We start from the raw sequence: 22,472 nt of genomic DNA on the forward strand, positions 1-22,472 counted from the left end.
AGAAGATGAAGTTCAGAGACTCTCCAGGAAAGAGCAGAAAATGGAAAAGAGACTCACTATTCGGGAACAAATGGCAAGAGAAGATTATGACGAAGCCAAGAGGGCTAACATAAGAATTATTGGAGTCCCAGAGGGACAGGAAGAAAACCTTGATGAAGAAGAAACCGTCAAAGACATCATTGCTACAACGTTTCCAGAGCTGAAGAAAACTTGTGACCACATTCAGGAGGCCCGAAGGGTACCAGCTAGAAGAAATCCGAATAAAAATACCCCAAGACACATTCTGATCAAAATGACCAAAACCTTAGACAGAGACAAAATTCTGAAGCAGCAAGATCGAAGAAAGAAATCTCTTACAAAGGAGCATCCTTAAAATTCACAGCTGATTTTTCTGATGAAACCCCATGGCCCGAAAACAGTGGTGGGACATAGTGAAAAAACTCAATGAAATAAATGCCTCTCCAAAAATACTTTACCCAGCGAGACTCTCATTCATAACAGAAGGAACAACACACAGTTTCACAGACAAACAACAGCTCAGAAACTTCATAGACTCAAAACCATGGTTACAAGAACAACTAAATGGGCTACTTTAAGGCAAGAAAGGCCCCACAAATACAACAAATTTCAACAGAACAATGGGACAAAATCCCATAACAATAATCTCTCTCAATGTCAATGGGCTAAACGCACCAATTAAAAGACATAGAGTGGCAGGATGGATTAGAAAATTGAACCCAACATTCTGCTGCCTGCAAGAAACGCATCTCAATAGTCAAAGCAAACACAGACTCAGAGTCAAAGGCTGGAAAACAATCCTACAGGCAAACAGCTCCCATAAAAAAGCTGGGGTAGCCATCCTAATATCAGACCACATCGATTTCAGAGTGAAGAAGGTCATAAGAGACAGTGAAGGCCATTTCTTATTGATCAAAGGATCTGTACAACAGGAAGAACTTACAATAATAAATGTATATGCACCTAATGAGAGACCAGCAAAGTATTTAAAACAACTACTCATAGATTTGGAAAAAGACATCAATAGCAACACAATACTAGTGGGAGACTTCAACACCGCTTTATCACCTCTTGATAGATCAACCAGACTCAAGCTTAGCAAGGACATACTACATCTGAGGGAAACAATGGAAGAAAGGGACTTAGTAGATATATACAGGGCACTTCATCCACAAAAAGCTGAATACACATTCTTCTCAAGCGTACATGGAACATTCTCCAATATAGACCACATGCTGAGCCACAAAACATGCCTCCATAAAATTAAGAAGATAGAGATTGTATCAAAAATCTTCTCAGACCATAATGCGCTGAAATTAGAAGTAAATCACACACAAAAACAGAAAACTAAATCAAACACCTGGAAATTAAACAGTGTGCTATTGAACAACGAGTGTCTTAGACAGGAAATCAAAGAGGAAATCAAAAGATTCCAAGAAACGAATGAAAATGAGAACACGAGCTACCAAAACTTATGGGACACAGCAAAAGCTGTGTTAAGAGGAAAGTTTATAACTCTACAAGCATTCCTCAGGAAGGAGGAGCGAGCACACATAAGAAACCTAACCTCACAGCTTAAGAGCTTGGAGAAGGACCAAAAAAAGGAGCACAACCCGAACAGGAGAAAGGAAATAATAAAACTCAGAGCAGAGATTAACGAGATGGAAACCCAAAAAGCAATCTGAAAGATCAATGAAACCAAGAGCTGGTTCTTCAAGAAAATTAACAAGATCGATAAGCCATTAGCAAAACTCACAAAGAAAGGGAGAGAGAAAACCCTAATAAACCGAATCAGAAATGAAAAGGGGGTCATTACAACAGAAACTACAGAAATTCAAAGGATCCTCAGGGAGTACTTTGAGAAGCTTTATGCCACGGAACATCAAAACCTCGAGGAAATGGATAAATTCCTAGACTCCTACAGACTCCCAAGGCTGAACCAAGAAGACCTGGAATACCTGAACAGACCTATCACCATCAAGGAAATTGAAATGGTAATAAAAAGTCTCCCCAAGCACAAAAGTCCTGGCCCGGATGGATTCACTAGTTAATTCTTCCAAATCCTTAAAGAGGACTTACTCCCAATCCTCTTTAAGCTTTTCCATGAAATTGAAATATCAAAAACACTTCTGAACAGTTTCTACGAAGCAAATATCACACTGATACCAAAAGCAGACAGAGATACCACAAAGAAAGAGAATTACAGACCGATATCCCTGATGAACACAGATGCAAAGATCCTCAACAAACTACTAGCAAATAGAATCCAACTACTCATCAAAAAGATCATATACCATGACCAAGTAGGATTCATCCCAGGGATGCAAGGATGGTTCGACATTCAGAAATCAATCAACATAATCCATCATATCAACAAAAGAAAAGATAAAAAGCATATGATTATATCAATAGATGCAGAGAAAGCATTTGACAAGATCCAGCATCCCTTTATGATGAAAACCCTAGCCAAAATGGATATAGAGGGGACTTTCCTCAACAAAATTAAAGCCATCTACCACAAGCCTACAGCAAGCATCATCCTCAGTGGGGAAAAACTGAGAGCCTTCCCTCTAAGATCAGGGACGAGACAAGGATGCCCACTCTCTCCACTGCTGTTCAATATAGTACTGGAAGTACTTGCAATAGCGATTAGGCAAGAAAAAGTTATTAAGGGCATTCAGGTAGGAAAGGAAGAAATCAACCTCTCACTATTCGCAGATGATATGACACTATACTTAGAGAACCCAATAACCTCCACCAAAAAACTCCTAGAAACAATAGACTTGTATAGTAAAGTTGCAGGCTATAAAATCAATACCCCAAATTCCATGGCTTTCCTATACGCAAACAGTGAGAGAGAAGAAAGCGACATAAAAAAAAACAATCCCGTTCACAATTGTGCCCCAGAAAATCAAAGACCTAGGAATCAACTTAACTAAGGAAGTAAAGGACCTGTACAAAGAAAACTACAAAACGCTACTTCAGGAAATAAAAGAGTACTTGAGGAAATGGAAAAATATCCCCTGCTCATGGGTCGGGAGACTTAACATTGTCAAAATGGCAATACTACCGAAAGCATTGTATAAATTCAATGCAATCCCTATAAGGATACCCACGACATTCTTCAAAGAAATGGAGCAAACACTCCTGAAATTTATATGGAACAATAAGCCCCCATGAATAGCTAAAGCAATTCTTGGGAAAAAGAAAATGGGAGGAATCAACCTCCCGAACTTCAAACTGTACTACAAAGCAGTAATAATCAAAATAGCATGGTACTGTAACAAAGGCAGAACTGCAGACCAGTGAAATAGGGTTGAATACACTGACATCTCCCCTCAAACATATGATCATCTAATCTTTGATAAAGGTGCAAGTAATGTGAAATGGAGTAAGGAAAGCCTCTTTAACAAAGTGTGCTGGCAGAACTGGACAGCTACATGCAAAAAAGTGGGTTCAGAACTCTGCCTAACACCATGTACAAAAGTAAGATCAAAATGGATTACAGACCTCAACATCAGACCAGAAACCATAAGGTACATTGAAGACAAAGTTGGCAAAACCCTCCATGACATTGAAGCTAATGGTATCTTCAAAGATGCCACGCCACTGGCCAAGCAAGTGAAAACAGAGATAGATAAATGGGACTATCTTAAACTAAGACGTTTCTGCACCTCAAAAGAAACAGTGACCAAAATACAAAGACAGTCTACAGAATGGGAAGGGATATTCACCGAATACACATCTGACATGGGGTTAATATCAAGGATATACAAAATACTGGTTGAACTCCACAAGAAGAAAACATCCAACCCCATCAAAAAATGGGGAAATGAAATGAACAGAAACTTTCTCAAAGAAGAAATACAAATGGCAAAAAAGTACATTAGAAAATGCTCTACATCATTAATCATCAGGGAGATGCAGATCAAAACCATTACAATGAGATACCATCTCACACCTCAGAGACTGGCCCACATCCAAAAGAACAAAAGCAACCGATGCTGGCGCGGATGTGGCGAGAAAGGGACACTCCTTCACTATTGGTGGGAATGTCGACTAGTTCAGCCCTTCTGGAAAACAGTATGGATGATGCTCAAAAAATTAGAAATTGAGCTCCCATTTGACCCAGCAATACCACTCCTGCGAATATATCCCAGAGAGGCAAAAATATATAGTCGAATTGACATCTGCACTTGTTTGTTCATTGCAGCACTCTTTACAAAAGCCAGAAACTGGAGGAAACCTGAATGCCCAAGAACAGATGACTGGTTAAAGAAACTTTGGTACATCTACAATGGAGTACTATGTAGCTGTTAGAAAAGATGAAGTCATGAAATTTATGTACAAGTGGTACAACATGGAAAGTATCATGCTAAGCGAAATGAGTCAGAAAGAGAGGGATAGACATAGAAAGATTGCATTCATCTGGGGAATATAAAGTAACAAAATATGAGATTAATACCCAAGAATAGCTGAAATCAGCACCAGGAGGATTACTCCATAGCTTAGAGGCCAGCCAGACATTCTAGGGGAAAGGGCAGCTCAGATAGACTAGGGAGCATTAAATAAAGGATGTTTGGAGGATCCTCCCAGGAGGGAAGATGCATGTTGAAAGTAGACTATGGACTGAACATGTTTGCCACTCAAAGCCTCTTTTGCAGACCAGAACATCCAAAAGGAGAGAGAGAACACAAGGGATCGCCCTGCCACAGAGGCAGGGTGGGATGGGAGGGATGGGGGTGGGAGGGATATTATCCATGGTGGTGGAAAATGGGCACTGGTGGAGGGATAGGTATTTGATCATTGTATAATCTAAACCCAAGCACAAAAAATTGTAAATCTACAACTGTACTTCATGGTGTTTCACTAATAATAATAAAAAAATTTTTTAAAAAATTGACTGCACTCATTTGTGGAATATAAAGTAACAGAATGGGAGACTAACACCTAAGGATAATAAAGATAAGGGCCAGGAGGATCTCTCCACAGCTTGGCGGCCAGAAGCACATATTGGGGGAAAAGACAGCTTGGATGGAGAAGGAACCACTAAATAAATGACTGGAGGGATCGCCCGGGATGGGAGATGTTTGCTGAAAGTAGACCACGGACCAAATATGATGACCTCTTAGTATCTGTATTGCAAATCATTAATGCCCCAAATTTGAGAGAAAGAAGATTGTACCTGCCATAGAGGCAGGGAGTGTGGGGTGGGGTGGGGGTGGCGAATAGGACACTGGTGGTGGAAAATGTGCACTGGTAGAGGAATGGGTGTTCAAGCATTGTGTGACATAATCATGCAAGTTTGTAACTGTATCTCACGGTGATACAATAAAACTTCTTTAAAAAAATTAATTTAAATTACCACATGAAATATACACCTTCCTTACTGCAATACATTTACTTAAAATGAAAAATTTTGTGTTTTAGGACTTGACAATCTCACTATAGATTTAGAGAAGAAAGTGTTAACATAAATTTATATGGGAAGATAAGCTGAAAGGACCTTGTGTCTGCTCACTTTTTCTCCAGTGAAATAGCTCTTTTTTTAGAGTAATATGAGATAATTGCTCTTAGATAGATGGACACACTATTAGAAATAGAGAGATGAAATTAAAACCATGAAATTGTTTCCATGGGCCTCTAGAAATATGATTAACTCTCCTGTGTAATATAAACATAGGAAATCGGAGCTATGCTTTGTGTTTGTCTAGTGTGAAGAGGAGATACCTAAATTATTTCCATTGAAAACATTTATTTAAAGATTTATATTTTCAGTAGTTTTTTTAATCTTTGGCTAGCTGTTTAAAATTTATGTTATTCAGAAAAGCTAACTGAACTCTATTTTTAAAAAGTATTCTCTGCTTTGTATTATGAGTAATGAGTATTTCCATGGAAATTGGCATGAACTGTCAAACTGCTTTTGAACATTATTGCATTAGCTATAACATAACCAATTCCTGGAGATCCTTAGATATACCACCTATGCTTTATTGACTAGGACCTGATTAAATAAGACTTTTGGTGATGAAGAATATATTTCTTTTATGTTCCTAGTAACTCTATGAGAAATTTCTTGAGACTTTTTAGAATGATGAAAATCCCAAGTGCATTGAATGATCTTTAACTCTGCTCTCTATGCATAATGATCATCATAGTCCCAGCCCAGAGGTTTCTCCCTCTGGAGCAGAATAGAAATCAAAGCTTTTCAGAAGGTGGCAAGAAGGGTAGAGAAAGAACATGAAATTCTGTCTCTTTTAGATCAGAAGAAAGCTGAGAAGACTCTCCTTTCTTCTCAAAGCACTGATTCTTTATCCCCTAAACAAAGGATAGCTCTGCAAGTTTATCCCCTAAACAAAGGATAGCTCTGCAAGTGTTCACTTACCGTTTGCCACTTTGCCTTTGATCGTTCTGCTTCAAATTTGGCAACTTCTTTACGATCATGAAATGAAACCAGCAGCTTCCAAATGCAGAGTAGGACAACACCAATGATAAGAATAGCCAATGAGACTCCCAACATGATCATGGGAATGTTTGGGGGCTTTGGACAGTCTGGGAAGCAATAAAAATTATATTAGGAGGGTGGTACAATTTGCATTTTTATGTACAGAAAACGTTTCTCATTAAATTTTACAGCCCTAATTTTATTCAAATAGAGGACAAATAGTAATACATTTTGTCTTGCCAAATTAAAAAACAAAGGTATTTGTTAAAGAAAATGCCATACTTATTCAATGTAGAATAGAAGATAAAGCAGGCATTTGGTTTGTCAAGCAAATGGATATATGCTTGAATGACTGACTCATCAAAACAGTGCCAATTTTTGTAGATAGGATATTTAAAAGATCATGATAAAGACTCTAGTTTTATCACCAAAGATGGACTCTTGGATATAACAAAATAGAAATATACATGTACACACATAAAATTTTTTCAATGATTTTCTTGAAAATGACCAACCTAGAAGAATATAACCAAAATTATATGAAATGGCCCATGACAGGATTATTATTTTCTTCTTTTAAAAGATAGAAACAACAAGGCTTTTAGGTTTATTTTATTTAACTATAATGCAGTCCTCCATTCTCCTGGATAATCCCAGACTGGGGTCAGGGAAGGTAGGTCCGATTTCTATTAGATGCACAGTAGCTATGTAACTACAATCTAATCCTTCCATCACTCTGAGTCCCCAGGCCTTCATCTTCACAACAAAGGAATGGGACTCCAGGGTTCTATAATTCCCTAATGAATAGATTGTCTAAGTGCTCATGATCATTAAACCTACAACTTCCTTGACCCTGTTACTGAGATCCTGATTCAGAGGGTCTCAGATGAGTCTACAGATTTTATATTAGGAAAAATATTCCAACTGATTCTTCTCTTCAAAAAACTTGGGGAGTTAGATCTTCCATAGTCCTTTCAATGTGAACATTCCTTATAATGTCATTTTTACTCTATTGGTAATATTAATGCAAATTTACAATTAAACAGCACTTTCCCTCATTGATTGCACAATGATGAATAATCCTTATAATATGTCTGGGATATGATACTCTTCTTAGTGAAACATTGTAATTTAGGTCTCCCTTACTTTTACCGAGGAAAAATTTCCACGTAAAATTATTATTACATATCTGCATCCCTCTGCAAGAATAAAAGTCAATTTCATGGCATCTGGGGAAGCAATGAATCATGCTTAGTTTATTCAGACATTTCTTTATTTAAGATATCTAATAAGGAGAGCTATACACACAGGACAAGATCTGATACTTTAGGTAAGGTAAGGATCTATGACTGATGTGAATTTATGTGGGACTAATAACCTTCTCACAAAGTGATGCATAGCTTCAAAGACTTTTTGTTCTTTGACCAAAAAAATCTATGTAAGGGAATTATAAAAAGTACATGAAGAAGCTAATGATATAGTTACTATAGCATGAAGATGGAATGATTATTTCTAACATAGCAAATGAACACATCTTTTTCTTACTGGTTAGCAATATTCCTGCAAAGAAAGCAGCAAGTATGTGTCAGTGAGACTATATACCAGCTACTTCTTTGCCTATGAAATGTCTCAGGTGGGGAACATTCTACTCCTGCTCAAATCAAGATGAAACTTGTTAAGATCTTGCAGCCAGAATGTGTATTAGGAGTGCTCTTCATCAAGGAATAAATAAAGGAAAAGCAAGCTTAGTTCAGCAGCAATAATTATTCAAAGAACTTCAAGCCATTGAGAATTAAACATTTATCCAGAAAAAGATTTTGACACAAGAACCAGAGCAGGCATTATGCAATGAAGTATCTATTTTATAAACACTCTGATATTTCTTGGAATGTTCAGATTTAAGAAATATCTCCTGGTAGAAAAGGGCTGTTTCTGTCATTTTTGTCTGCTCAGTGTTGCCCCTAATTAAATCTAAGCTCTTGAGTATCTGATGCCAAAGACCTACTAGCTGCACCACATGTCACTATTGACTACATGTGGAAGAAATGTGACTTCCAAATTCACTTGTGCACAAGTGTAAAATACACATATTCCAAAGACTTGATAAGACAGAAGTATGAAGTATTTTATTGGTAACCTTAAATATTGATTATATACTGAAATAAATATCTGTTTACAGGCTCTATCCCTCTCAGAGAAACTGGCAAGCTACCGAGAATATCCCGCCCGCATGGCAGAGCCTGGCAAGCTATCCGTGACATATTCAATATGCCAAAACCAGTAAATACAATGGGTCTCATTCCCCTGCCCCTGAAAGAGCCACCAATATGGCAGGGTTAAGAAAGATGAGGACAGAGAGGCTCATAAAATCTCAAGGCCGAACTAGGCTGCCAAAATGAAGAAGAACAAAAATGACTGTCTGTACTTTCAATGCACATACGCTGGCACCAGATGCATCCATCGAGGACCTGATGATACAAGCACGAATGATCAAGTACAACATCATTGGTCTGACCGAGACCAGAAGGCATAAAACACATCACGCTGTTTCCGACACTGGAGAAGAACTGTTCCTCAGATCATGCGACAAAAGAGGTGTTGGTGGTGTCAGTGTTCATGTTAACACAAACTTGGCCATGAGCATTGATTCATTCGAATGCCTCACAACCCAAATTGGACAATTACACTTGAATAGACGTGGCTCACTGCCGGCAGTTTCTATCTTTGTTGTCTATGCACCAACATCCAATTATGATGAAGGAGAAATTGAGAAGTTCTACATGGAGCTGGAGAAGTTTGATAAAGAAGACCACACCTTTTACAAGATCATTGTCGGTGATTTTAATGCCAAGATAGGACCGAGAAGATCAGCCAAAGAACTCCACATCAGGACCCATGGCCTGGAATGGAACAAACAGGGTGAGAGACTGTCCAAGTTCATCATGTCGACCTGGACCATCCATGGTAACTCACAGTTCCAGAAGGTCAAATCTAAACGTTGGACATGGGAGTCTCCTGGTGGACGGTTCCACAATGAAATTGACCACATCATATTCAGTATATGGTTTTGCCTGACCGATGTTGCTGTTATCCCAAAATTCCAAATGGGATCGGGCCACCTCTCCTCGTGCAAAATTCTACTTCAAGGAGTGGGGAGAAAGGGCTGCAAAGTTTAAGAAGAGAACTCCCAGAACTACTGCCAACTGGAAACTCTTTGGCAGTATTGCAGCAACATGGGAAGATGCTGTCATTGACAACATTGATGAGGAATGCAATCAACTAGTTCGGCACATCCATGATTATGCGAGGAGCAACAAAAAGACACCTGTCTTTGAAAACTCTGGAGCTCATTCGTCAACATGGCTTGGCGCAAGCCTCAGGCAACTGCAAGCCAATGTTCGAGCTCACAAAACAGTGCAGAGAAGTGATAAATGATCTCAAAGAGAGAAGAGCAGCAGTGATGGCAGATGTGGCAGAAGTCAGGAAAAGCATTTGCAATGCCTGCCTGTCCTTCATCAACTAACTACAAGACCAAGATAACTATCCTCTGACATCCTGATGGATCTATCACATCTTTCAGAAGGGCAATGGAGAAGATTATCCAGGATTTCTACTCGGATCTCTTTGATAGTCATGTCCACCTGACCACATATCAAATTTCACAGGATGGATATGTCGTTCCCAACGTTCTCCCTTCCGAAATCCAACATGCCATCACTTGATCACTTGACTTCCTGTTAATCATCGATTTGCTCGAGTGGGCGCCAGTAACGTCTCCATTTGTCCCTGTCGCGTGCTATTGTAGCCCAATGGCATCTGTTCGCTCTAGGAACACGAAGAGCCTCAAACCAATTGTTCATGATCTTGATGAAGAAGTCTGACCATCTGGTAGGTGGGCGGCCATGCGGTCTTTTGACATCCTGTGGAATCCCGTTGGTAACAGCTCTAGTCCAGTGGTCATCTTTAAATCTCATCACGTGACCAACCCATCTGATTTTTGACACCTTGGCAAACGAGACAGTGTCCCTGATTCTTGATTGTCAACGAAGGTCGAAACTTCGGATTCTTTCTCTTGTTTGAGTGAAACATGATAATCCAAGCATAGCTCTTTCAATTCCCCTTTGGGAGACCCGAATAGCATTCTCATCCTGATAGGGATCAAATATGGTAACACCTACAAGGGCAATTAGAGGTCGCCCCAAATGCCTCTATCCCTCTCAGAAAGCCTGGCAAGCTACCGAGAGTATTCCGCCTGCATGGCAGAGCCTCGCAAGCTCTCCGTTGTGTATTCGATATGCCAAAACCAGTAATTACAATGGGTCTCATTCCCGACATGCCATATCTTCGGTAAAGAAGCAAACAGCACCTAGCCCAGACAAGGTCAGACCCAAACACCTGAAGAACCTGCCGTCAGTACTCATCAATACACTGGCTCAGCTCTTCACATGCTACCTGTCTGAATGCAAGGTTCCATCCCAGTGGAAAACCAGCAGGACTGTACTACTGTACAAGAAGGAAGACATCCATAACATTGGCAACTCTCGCCCGATCTGCCTGTTGTCTGTCATCTACAAGCTGTTCACTCAAGTCATCCTGAATAGGATTGGCAGAATCAGATGAAGGACAACCATGCGAGCAAGCCAGGTTCCAAAAAAGATTCAGCATGATTGACCATATCCACACAATAAACAAGCTCATTGAGGTTTCTCGGGTGTTCAAGATGCCACTCTGACTAACATACATTGATTTAAAGAAGGCCTTTGATTCTGCAGTGGTCATCAAAGCCCTAGCCAATCAGGGCATTCAAACCCAATACATCAGGATCCTCCATGAGCTGTATTAAGGATTCACTACCAGGATCTCACCATTCTACAAGGAAGTGATCATCCATGTCAAGAGAGGGGTTTGGCAGGGTGATACCATTTCACCGAAACTCTTCAGTGCCTCGAGAATGTCATGCGATGGCTGGAGTGGGAAGTAACGGGAGTGAAGATAGATGGTCGTCAACTACACCAACTCTGCTTTGCTGATGACATCATTCTAATAACAACAACATTAGCCAAGCTGCAAAAAATCTGGCCGACTTCGACCATGAGTGTGGAAAGTTCAAACTATAGCTGAATCTCACGAAGACAATGTTTATGAGAAACAGCCTCATTTCTGATGTTTCATTCACTCTCAACGGAATGACCATCTTTGAATGCAACAGTTATGTGTACCTAGGTCGAGAAGTCAACATGATGAATGACCTGGCACCTGAGTCGTGCAGGAGGAAGAGAGTAGCTTGGAACACCTTCAAGAGCGTTGAAGAAATAGCTAAAAGGACGAAGAACCTCTGACTCCGGGCACATCTCTTTGATTCCACTGTCCTTACTGCATTAACATACGCCTCAGAGACCTGGGCCCTACGAAAACAGGATGAGAACGCTATTTGGGTCTCCCAAAGAGGAATCGAAAGAGCTATGCTTGGAGTATCACGCTTCACTCAAATGAGAGAAAGAATCCAGAATTCTGACTTCCATTGGTGATCAAGAATCAAGGACGCTGTCTCATTTGCCAAGGCATTGAAAATCAGATGGGTTAGACACGTAATGAGATTTGGAGATGACTGCTGGACTAGAGCCATTACTGACTGGATTACACGGGATGTCAAAAGATCGTGTGGCCGCACATCTCTGAGATGGTCAGACTTCTTTGTCATGACCCTGAACAATCGGTTTGAGGCTCTTCGTGTTCGTAGAACGAGCAGATGCCATTGGGCTATGCTAGCATGCAGCAGAGACGAATGGAGATATTACTGGAGCCCACTCAAGCAAATTGATGAGTAACAGGATGTCAAGTGATCAAGTCAAATAAATATAGATTAGCTATTATGGAATAAAAGATGTTAAAAATTAATTTCTTCTGTTTCTTTCCTTCTTAATGTGGTTACTGTAGCACTGTAGCACTGTCCTCCTGTTCTTCATTGATTTGCAAGAAAACTTAAAATAATATGTGACTTGTATAACAGTTCTATTAGATAGGGTTGTCAATATTTGGGAGATTGAGATATTTATTATGATCATACAGCCAGTGGGAGGCAGTATAGTACAGTAGTTAAGAGTCTTGGCTGTAGGCCAGACTGCCAGTTCTCCAACCAGAGCTGGTATTTAATTGCTGCAAGACCTTGTAGATTATTAAGCTTCAAATTCCTTGCTTGTAAAATAGAAATAATAGTAAGACCTGCTTTAAGTGGCTGTTAAGGATATTGAGCGATGGCATAGAGAACAATACTTAGCATATGATACTAAGGACTCAATAAGTGAGAGCTGCTGTTATATTACTACTCCCTCCCTTCTCTGGCCCCTGCCCCTTTTTGTCCTCAAGACTCCAAATATGAAACACTCATGTTTGAATATATGGGTATCACATCCACACTTACAGCTTGAGCAGAAAGTGTCCCTAACTACTATCCTTGACTATAATATTACGAACATGGTTCCTATTCTCTGAATGTTGCTTAAGATGCGGGGAATAAAGCTCTGATGGTGAGTATTCTTTTCTCAACCTTATTTTTATTGAGGTTTTGTGACTTACCATACTTCTGCTGATGGTTTTCTATGCATGTAATTCCAACACCACACCCTTCATTTGACATTAAAGATTCAAGTGAAGAAACCGATCCCTTTTTAATTTGTTTGGTAGGCCTTAGGAATTGCTTACATCTGCCTTTTCCTGTTGCATTTTGTATATTTTCTATCCCTACTTTGACCAGGTTCCCCCTGAGGATTACCAACTCTTAAAACCCTGAGAGGGATCATGGAAAAGCTCCCTTGCAGTTCTGGAAGGCTGCAGAGAAATCATTCTTCCTCACTTTCCAAAGTGTGGGAAAATAAAATACCTTAAACCAAGGACTTTTGAGAGTATTTGATGCTTTCCAAGGGATGGTAAGTTGATGCATGAACATTGTGTGCAGTGAAATAATTTATTAGCAAATGTATATTCTAATTACACACACACAGACACACATACACACACTCACACTCCAAACCACTTACACCCTTTGTTTCTAAAACTATGGTTGTGATTCCATCCCATGTCAAGTTGGGTAATTGGATGTGGAAGTGTGGAAAACTTGGCAATGGTAAAAGATTTCTGAATAAGCAACACAGTGACCAAAAATTAATTAAAAATCACCTATACAATGAATCAAAGGTGTTTGTTCTTGATAGTGCGAAGTAGTAAATGGAAAATGGTTAAAAATCCATGAAGTAAGTTTAAAACTCATAAATTTAAAGCAGAGAGTGCTTTGATAGTTTTTGTTGTTGTTGGTTTTGTTATTTTTTTAGTAAGATAAATATTACAAGGACTGGTTTTGATTTCAGAACAATTTGCAAAATCCATGTCATAATCACAATCAGAGGATTATGTCATAGTTTAAAAAATGACTTTACAGCACTGGGTAGGAGGAGGAGGTAGAGTTGTTTTGTTGTTCTTCCTGGACAGTCAGATTAACCTTCCCCTTTTTAATTAATGATTTCTAGTACGCATTATTCTATGTGAAATTTTTTGTTTTGGTGCCACATTCGGAGATGCTCAGGCTTTGTACTGAGGCTTTGCACTGAGGAATCACTCTGGTGGTGCTCAGAGAACCATATGGAATGCGGGAGATAGAACCCGGATCAGCTATGTGCAAGCAAGCACCCTACCCTTTGTGATATTGCTCCAGTCACATATTTTTATATATGAATTTGAAGGAAGTTGACTTATGTGAGTTTGAAGTCTCCAAGTGCACTCTCCCACCTGAGCTTCTAAGCCATGTTCACCATCATGTCTTGTGTTATACTCTCTCCCTTTCCTGATCACTCTGAACTACAATATATTTTTCTAATAATGTTTTATTGCTTGTTTTATAAGATATTGAAGTTAGTTTTTTATTACCTCGGAATTACTTTGACTTTTTTTTTTAACATGGAAGTGATGTCAACATGAAACTCTTGCTTTCAAATTCAGTACTTAATATTTTATGAGCTGATTGATAAGCAAGTATACACAGTAAAGTTCATTTGCCTTCTAGCCTGACTTTGTGGCTACTATCTGGGGTAGAAAGTTCCAAGCTTTTGGAAGGAGGAGTTTGTTGATATAGTTTGGTGAGGTCTGACTGAATGCAGCTGAAATTTCTGAAGGAAAAGTTTAGGGTTGCATCCTTCAGGCAGAAAAGTGCAGGCACCAATGAGTATCAACTATCACAGCCAGGGATATGTAGTTGGATGGTTCACAGCGGGCTGTAGCTATCTGTATTGGGGTCACCCAGTGAGGGTTCAAACACAACGTAAGGGCCACAATAAGCTTGCCAAGTCAGGATGCAAGCATTTTAGGAAACTTCCTAGTTGCATCTGACACCAAAATTTGAGAACATCTTGGTAAAATTTTTCCCAGTCATTTTTCACTACCATTTAGTATACTCTGCCTTAAAAAGTTTGTATTGTCTTTTTCTTTTTCTCAAGAATCCTACACTACTAAATGTTTTCAGGAACCAAAAGAGATATGAAAAGAATTTTTACTATTGTGACACACTTTGAGATGGGAAAACAGCATTCAGCCTCTATTTTGCAGTGAGCTAGTGTATGAGGCTGTGTGCGTATTGAGCTGCAGGTGTCTCGGCTTGTGGAACGGCATGTGCACCGTCATGTGGAGCAAGGCCACGCCTCTTCCCCTTCAGTATGGTCAACAGCCTTTCATGGGAGCGTTGACCTGTGAGCTTTATCTCGATTTCTCGATTTGTTTTATGCATCCATTAGCATGTTGGTTCTAAGATATCAAAAAAGAAAGCGTTCATAAGGAAAATGAATATGCCCGGGAACAGAGCTTGAAGTCCTTGGGTGAGATTTTTGCTGCTACTGACAGTGTGGCAGTGATTGCAGTTAAGTAGGAGTTTCATTACGAAAGGATACTTAGGTTTGGGATAGCTTTGCAGGATCTTTGGGTGCCTTCAAAGAACTATGTGCCTTTAAAGAACTAGCAGTGCGTGAGGCGAACAGTCAAGCCTAGTGTTGACTTACAAAGCTTCACTTCACTGACAGTAACAGTGAGTTACAGAGAATTTTATGATGTACCTGGCCTAAAGGAAAAAGACAACTCGAGATGCTCACAAAAGACTTTCTTCCTCTATCTTCTACCCCTCCGTCTCTGTATTTTCCAACACCCCAGTCTCCAAAAACTCAGCTGAAAATATAACCTCGTCATTACTCTCAGCATTTCTGTGGGCTAACTTCTGTTAGGTAAGACCTTATTTCTACTTCCTACAGACTGTGCATTTGCCATATATCCCTGCTTTTACTATGGGTCAATGTCATTTTAGGTATACAAGTTGTTATGATTTGATGGGTTGCTGTCCGGTCCAGGAATGCTAAGATTCCACATAAATCAGTGGTCATTACCTCTAGTCATTTTTCTTTAGTCGTGTTGGAACATGAAAGTTTTCATATGAAATCTATATCTTTCCTGAAAATGAATGGTTGTTGTTGTTTTGTTTATGTGAAATTCTTCTGATTTCAAAGTCAATTTATGACTCCACAGAAGTCATAGCTTTCCTTGCAGCTCACTGCTTTCCTCACTACTGCTTACTGTATTGATATTTAATGACTAAATTCTATAGGTTATAAAATAGCACATATTTCACATGCATTATTCCATTCAGTCCTTGAGTCAATCTTAAGAGAAAAACTCTCTTCTAGCATTTTACAATTGAAGATATAGAGATACAGAAAGGCAAGTATTTCTAGAATGTCAAGTGGCTATTAGTGGTGGCAGTGAATTTGGGCTAAGGTTTTCCTGATTCAAAATTCATATTCTTTTTTTTGCTTTTTGGGTCACACCTGGCAATACACAGAGGTTACTCTTGGCTCTGTACTCAGTAATTACTCCTGGTGGTGCTCAAGGGACCCTATGGGATGCTGGGAATTGAACCCAGGTTGGCCGCGTGCAAGGCAAACGCCCTACCCGCTGTGCTATCGCTTCAGCCCCCAAAATTTATATTCTTAACTGTTAAGCTCTCTCCTGTCATCCTTCCTTAAATATTCAAGTAAGCAGTCCACTTTTATGATTCTTCTCTCAGCTTTCCGAGGGACAGTGTGTGGTGCAAATATCACGTGTTGTCTTTTTGGTTACTATCATACCAAACCTTTTAAGAGGTATCTTTCAATTCTTCAGATATTAATTACTCCAAAAATTTGGAAGTGTGTTTACTGGTAAGCTATCCAAAGTGTTTTTCTGGTAATTATCTCTCTAGTAGTATCACAGGCTATAAAGCTAAAATGGAAGATAAGGCACTCACCTTTCTCACTGATATTGTGAATGATGGTTTTGCCCTCATTATCTGTAGTTATTAGGAATGTAATAAGACATTCATTTTCTCCTTGCAGAGAACAGGAAACTGAAGTATTCTTTGAGAAATCTGCAGATAAATCATTGGTTAGGTTAAATAAGATTCCATAAATTTTATTTTTTAAGCAAAGTAGTATTGAGTTTCAATATGCAAATTTGAATATTAACATTACAGAATTGGAATGATCTGCACTGTAGCACTGTCCTCCCATTGTTCATAGATTTGCTCTAGCAGGCCCGGTAATGTCTCCATTTTGAGATTTGTTGTTACTGTGTGTGTTTGGCATATTGAATACATCACAGGTAGCTTGCCAGGCTTTGCTGTGCGGGCAAGATACTCTCAGTAGCTTGCTGAGTTCTCTGAGAGGGGCGAAGGAATTGAACCTGGCTCGGTTGGGCTGGCTGCATGCAAGGCAAACGCCCTACTGCTATGCTATCTCTCCAGCTCACAGAACTGGAATAGGACATTCAAAATAGGAAACACCTACTAGAATTTTTCCTACCACCTGAGGTTTTACTTTTAATTCATGTTGCAGAAGAACAGTTACAAGAAGCAGGTAATCAGGACTGACCATCAAATTCAGTGATCTCTAATATATCTATTGAACAGAGGATTTCAAGAGAGTGAAAGTTACAACAGTCAAAATAGCTGCCTTGGGAATAGAATGACCATAATTATGATAACAGGAGTTACCATAATTTTTGACTGAGAGCATATGGTAAGATGCCTGGATTATATTTCAGAAATAATCACTATCAGTTCTATAATCTAAACTGATACTTCTAAAGTTACCTTTGACTAATAGTAGTCAAGATTGCTAATCATCTATTTCTACAACAGTAAATATAAATTAATATCAAGAAACAGATTGAAGTGTCTCCTCAGAACAGCATGTTTAAGATAAATCCTAGGTTAAGAGGGACTCATGAAAATAATTTGTTTACGTTATTACTCCATTATTAATTTATAAAAATTATAACTCATTATAACCCCATTCTTAATTTAAAACAACATAGTTCAATTTTATTTAAATATTTTCTAAATAAAAGTTTCTTTACTCATTGAACTTATTCAAGAGACAGAAAATCAAATTCATGACAGAAATAGAAAATATAGTAATATAGTCATCTGAGTTATTAATGCTATATTAATTTCAGTGGTCTGGCAAAATTATTTCAAAATTATGTAGCATTTTCTTTATTAGGAGACATATGTAAAGTTCTAGCTTATAAGTTGAAGATTTTTCATATTAATGTTGTTTCATTATCACAAAACTGTAAATAGAATTATTCAAGCCAAAAATTGTAAGGTATGTTTAATGTTAAAATATCATACAGTGTTCAGAATATCAAAATTTGGACTTTTCCCAGATAATCTTGGATATATCCTTGCTCGAATTTTATTTTTTCTTACTAGTTGACAGATAATATTTAAATAATAAAAAGAAATATTTATATGCTTTTGTGTTTCTAACAATAGTATTCTTGATTTAAAAATGCCATAAAATAGAAATAATGACTTATTACACTTAATGCTTATTGCACTTAAGATATAGAAGGCACTATGCGAAATGTACTTGTAATGTCTTTGAAAATAGGCTAGTAAAAATTCAATATTATTTCTACCACCAGATGATATATTTAAGTGGATTTTAGTGGCAAACTTTTTTTCAACCTATTAGAAGCATTTATTCACACAGAACGCAAAGTAATCTAATTACAAATAATTTCTATCTGGTATTCTTAATATTGATGATCATTTAAATCATAGGGGTATTTAAAAACTGAGATCATGTGGATGCAATCCCAGGTAATTTGATTCAGGTCAATGATATGCTGAGGAACTTGCATTTTAAGTTAAGATTTTTACCAAGGTGAAGCTTATTTAAAGATCTGAAGTCTTTTGGCAACACTTGATTAGTGTTACACTAATGTGTTACAAGTTGGTTGATAGCAACAATACTTTATAAATAATGCTTTGGATGTTTTTACATGAGTTCAGTGCAAATCCTCTTCTACTATCTCAATCTAGTTAGATATTGAAAATTTGGGGAATATATTCTGTTTTGCTGAATTTTTATTTTCTTCCTCCCCCTCTCCTCTAACATAGTTCAGGCCCATTTTTCCTCTGAAAGTTACTAAAATATTTTATTCTCAGGAAGATAGTCTGTAGTTGGCTTATATTGCTCTTCAGTAATATTAATGTTGCTCTATTTTTTCTTCTTTTACATAGTTTCATTGAAGCAGAGGGAGGCTTATTTTACTTGACCAGGATTATTTAAGTTTTAGTGGAATTGCTAACATGACCTCTGAGTCATGACTCCCTCTTTTGCTTTGATTTACTGTACTCCTTTTCATGACTGTCACAGCTCTAGATTCAGGCTGTTTTGTAAGGTTTGGGTATTAAAATAATATCACTGAATGTGCAACTAGAGGGACTAGATGGAAATTTGCATAGTTAGCTGCTCAGGTTTTCTTTTTTGACATCTACAAGACAGAACTTTATTTTAAACCATCTTTATGAGTGCCCACAGTGTTGTTCTAGAATAATACAATGAAAATATGATCTTATAAAGGTATCTTATAAGGTATAAACCATACCTGGAAAAAGAAGTAATCTGAAAATTGGGGCGATAAGGTGGGGAATCTACAAAGATTCGGGAAAGCTGAGGAAACTATAAACTGTCTGCAACATTGAATTATTATTACTTTATGTTTAAGACCTCTGCTGGTTAGTCAAGGCAGTGGTTCTTTTTCTTTCTTTTCTTTTTTTGGATTACACCTGGCAGTATTCAGGACTTACTTCTGGCTCTGTGCTCAGGGATCACGCCTGGCGGAGCTTGGGGGACCGTAAGTTGTGCCAGGATCAAGCCGAGGTTGGGCATGTGCAAGGCAAACTTCTTACACTCCATACTATCACTCTGTCCCCAAGTCACAAATTCTTAGGGAACATAATTTCCCAAGGCAAAATAAATAAATAAATAAATTGGGACTGCATCCATATTCTCTACTTCTGTTCTTTGCCTGAAATTTTAGGATGTACCCTTTAACATGCAGGACAAGCCTAAGGAGTTATGAAAAGAAAACAAAAGTTTAACAAAAATTTATATGAACATCAGTGCTTTTTTCCAATGAACACTTTCAGATCTAGAGCTCCCACTTTGAGTAGCAGTGCTCAGTATAAGAATGTGAAAGTAACTTTAAAGTATCTTTTCAATAGGACAAACATGATAACCTTTCAGTATCCACAGTGCAAACCATAATGCAGAGTGGGGGTTGAGAGTTGGAAGAGAGAGGGTGGAGAGAGAGGAGGGAGGAAAAGATAAGTTCCTGCCATAGAGGTAGGCTTGAGTGGGGGGGGGTGGGGTGGGAGAGAAACTGGCGATACTTGTGCTGGGAAATGTGCACTGGTGAAGAGATGGATGTTGGAACATTGTTTGACTGAAATCCAATCATGAACAACTTTGTAACTGTGTATCTCATGGGATTCAATAAAAATTAAAAAACAGGATGACAAAATACAGAGTGAATAAATTTAGAGCACATGTCCTTAGACATGCCCACACAAATCATCAGAGTACAGTTGAGAATTCTTCCTATGGTTATGAAGGCATGCTTATTTTACTGTATTCTTGTTGGGGGAAGGATGGTTGCTAAAAGACTGGGAGAGAAAATATGTTGTGATGATTTTAAAGTGTTATACCAATAATTGGGTGTGTAACTTAAAACAAAATCTATAAAAAGAATATCGCATAGTAAGGATGGCCTTTCAAATTCACAGACTGACACATATAGTCTCAATGCTTAATGTTATATTTTTGAATTTCTTTTTTTTCACATTGGATTGAACTCAGGGCTTCACATATTGTACACATACTCTACCATGGAGCTATCTCTTTGTTCTTGTAAGTACTTTATGTAGTATTAGCAATCAAATTATTATTTTAAATAGGGATAGGGATTGAGTCACATCTGGTGATGCACAGGAATCATTCCCAATAGCACTTAGGGACTGTACGTGGTGCTAGGGATTGAACTCCAAGATTCAGCACAAGCCAAGTGTCTTAGCTGCCGTACTATCTCTCTAATTCACACAATCAAATTATTTTTAGTTTCTGAGTTAGAAATAGTTGTTCTTCTCTGTTTTGAAGGCCATTTAGTCAAGCACACAAAAAGTACATATATTTAAGTGCCATTTTAGACAGTCTTACACTCAAATCCAAGCATTTACAATATCTATAAAGCTGCATTTAGACACAGTAACTCAGTTTCTGATTTACATATTTCCAAGCTTTGCTTCTATTCCTCCCTGCTTTCCACCCTAGCACATTAGATTTCCCATGTTATACATGAATTGAGTTCTTATTATTTGGCATTTTCTTCAATTTTTAGTCATATCTTAGAGACACCTGGTAAATATTCCAACTGTTTGCTGTGAAATGCACCCAGGAGAATAAGCTGAGGCTTTGTACTGGTTGCTAATGTGAATGGTACACAAAATGCCCTTTCAGTCAGCACTGCTGCTGCTTCCCTCTGGTATCAGTGTAAGATACACACCAGCTTGTACAATTTACTGCTATTTGGCATATTTATCTTTAGTCACCAGACAAACAGATGAGGGGTTTTATGCCCCCTATCTAATTAGGCCCTTCTTAATAGCCTTATTCAATGCTGCACTGGTGGAAATCTCAATTTTGAAACAATGTAGGTAATTTACAAAACAATATAAATGTCACTAACTTATCCCATTTTAGGAATGGATTAATTTCTTTATTCTAATTTCCTCTATTCAAGATCCACATCCTAGAGCATCATATATTATGGTCTTGATTATTCCACTTTGCCTGTGATACATCTTGGATGCATCCCTAACGTGTGCAGAACAGCCTTTTGACCTGAGCAGCATGGTAATGCAGAACATATGAAGATGCAAAACTATATCACTCGGATAGTCCAAGTCATCTTCATTGTGTTAAAGTTGACAAGTTATATTTAAAATGGCTATCTCTCAAATAAAATAGAACCTTTTAAAATATTTGAGACAATAGTAATGTGGTCCCTTAACCAAAACACACACACACACACACACACACACACGTATATTTGAGACAACAGTAGAAAGAATTCGATTTTAAATGATTAGATTTGAAAGTGACAGGTGAAAGCAAAAGCAGTGAACACAACTGCTTGGCAGTGTCAATAAGCTCTTAGATAAGGGAACTGAGGTTTCAGGGAGATAAAGATGTGGTCCTGGCTAGAAATGAAAAGCATTTGGATGGAAGGAGAGGATAAATGACCACTAACCAGAAACTGCTCTGTGTCTGTGGGCAGCTAGTAGGACATCCAGCTCATATACTCCTTTATTCTAGCTTGAAATCAAGTAATCAGATGATTAGAGGGGGCATTTTGGATTAGGTGTTAACATTTTAACTGCCTCTTCAATTTACTATTGCTCTAATTTAAAAAAAATTAAGCAATCTGATATTTCTGCAGTTATATTGTTAAGCTGTGGTGAATTGCCACCTGAGCTGAATTCAAGTACTGTAGTTACGACTTTAAATGACTTGTTTCCCAAACCTTCAGATTTTTAGTCTTTTGGAATGCATTTACCTTCATAAATAAATATGAGTGAATTAATGCTCTG

The 22,472-nt window shown here is 38.2% G+C and overlaps 1 protein-coding gene across 2 annotated transcripts in view; it reads right to left on the bottom strand.

Moving 5' to 3' along the window:
- Positions 1-22,472, bottom strand: part of ITGB6 (integrin subunit beta 6) — a 158,908-nt gene that overhangs the window by 12,692 nt on the left and 123,744 nt on the right. For both annotated transcript variants that reach the window (XM_056110406.1, XM_056110407.1), the window contains 2 exons: positions 16,779-16,898; positions 6,404-6,570 (listed from right to left, as the gene is read on the bottom strand). In XM_056110406.1, coding sequence (XP_055966381.1) covers positions 6,404-6,570; positions 16,779-16,898 — 287 coding nt within the window. The remainder of the gene's footprint in view (positions 1-6,403; positions 6,571-16,778; positions 16,899-22,472) is intronic.

Source organism: Sorex fumeus, unplaced genomic scaffold (genome assembly GCF_029834395.1).
Source record: "Sorex fumeus unplaced genomic scaffold, SorFum_2.1 ptg000009l, whole genome shotgun sequence".
NCBI classification, from domain to species: domain Eukaryota; kingdom Metazoa; phylum Chordata; class Mammalia; order Eulipotyphla; family Soricidae; genus Sorex; species Sorex fumeus.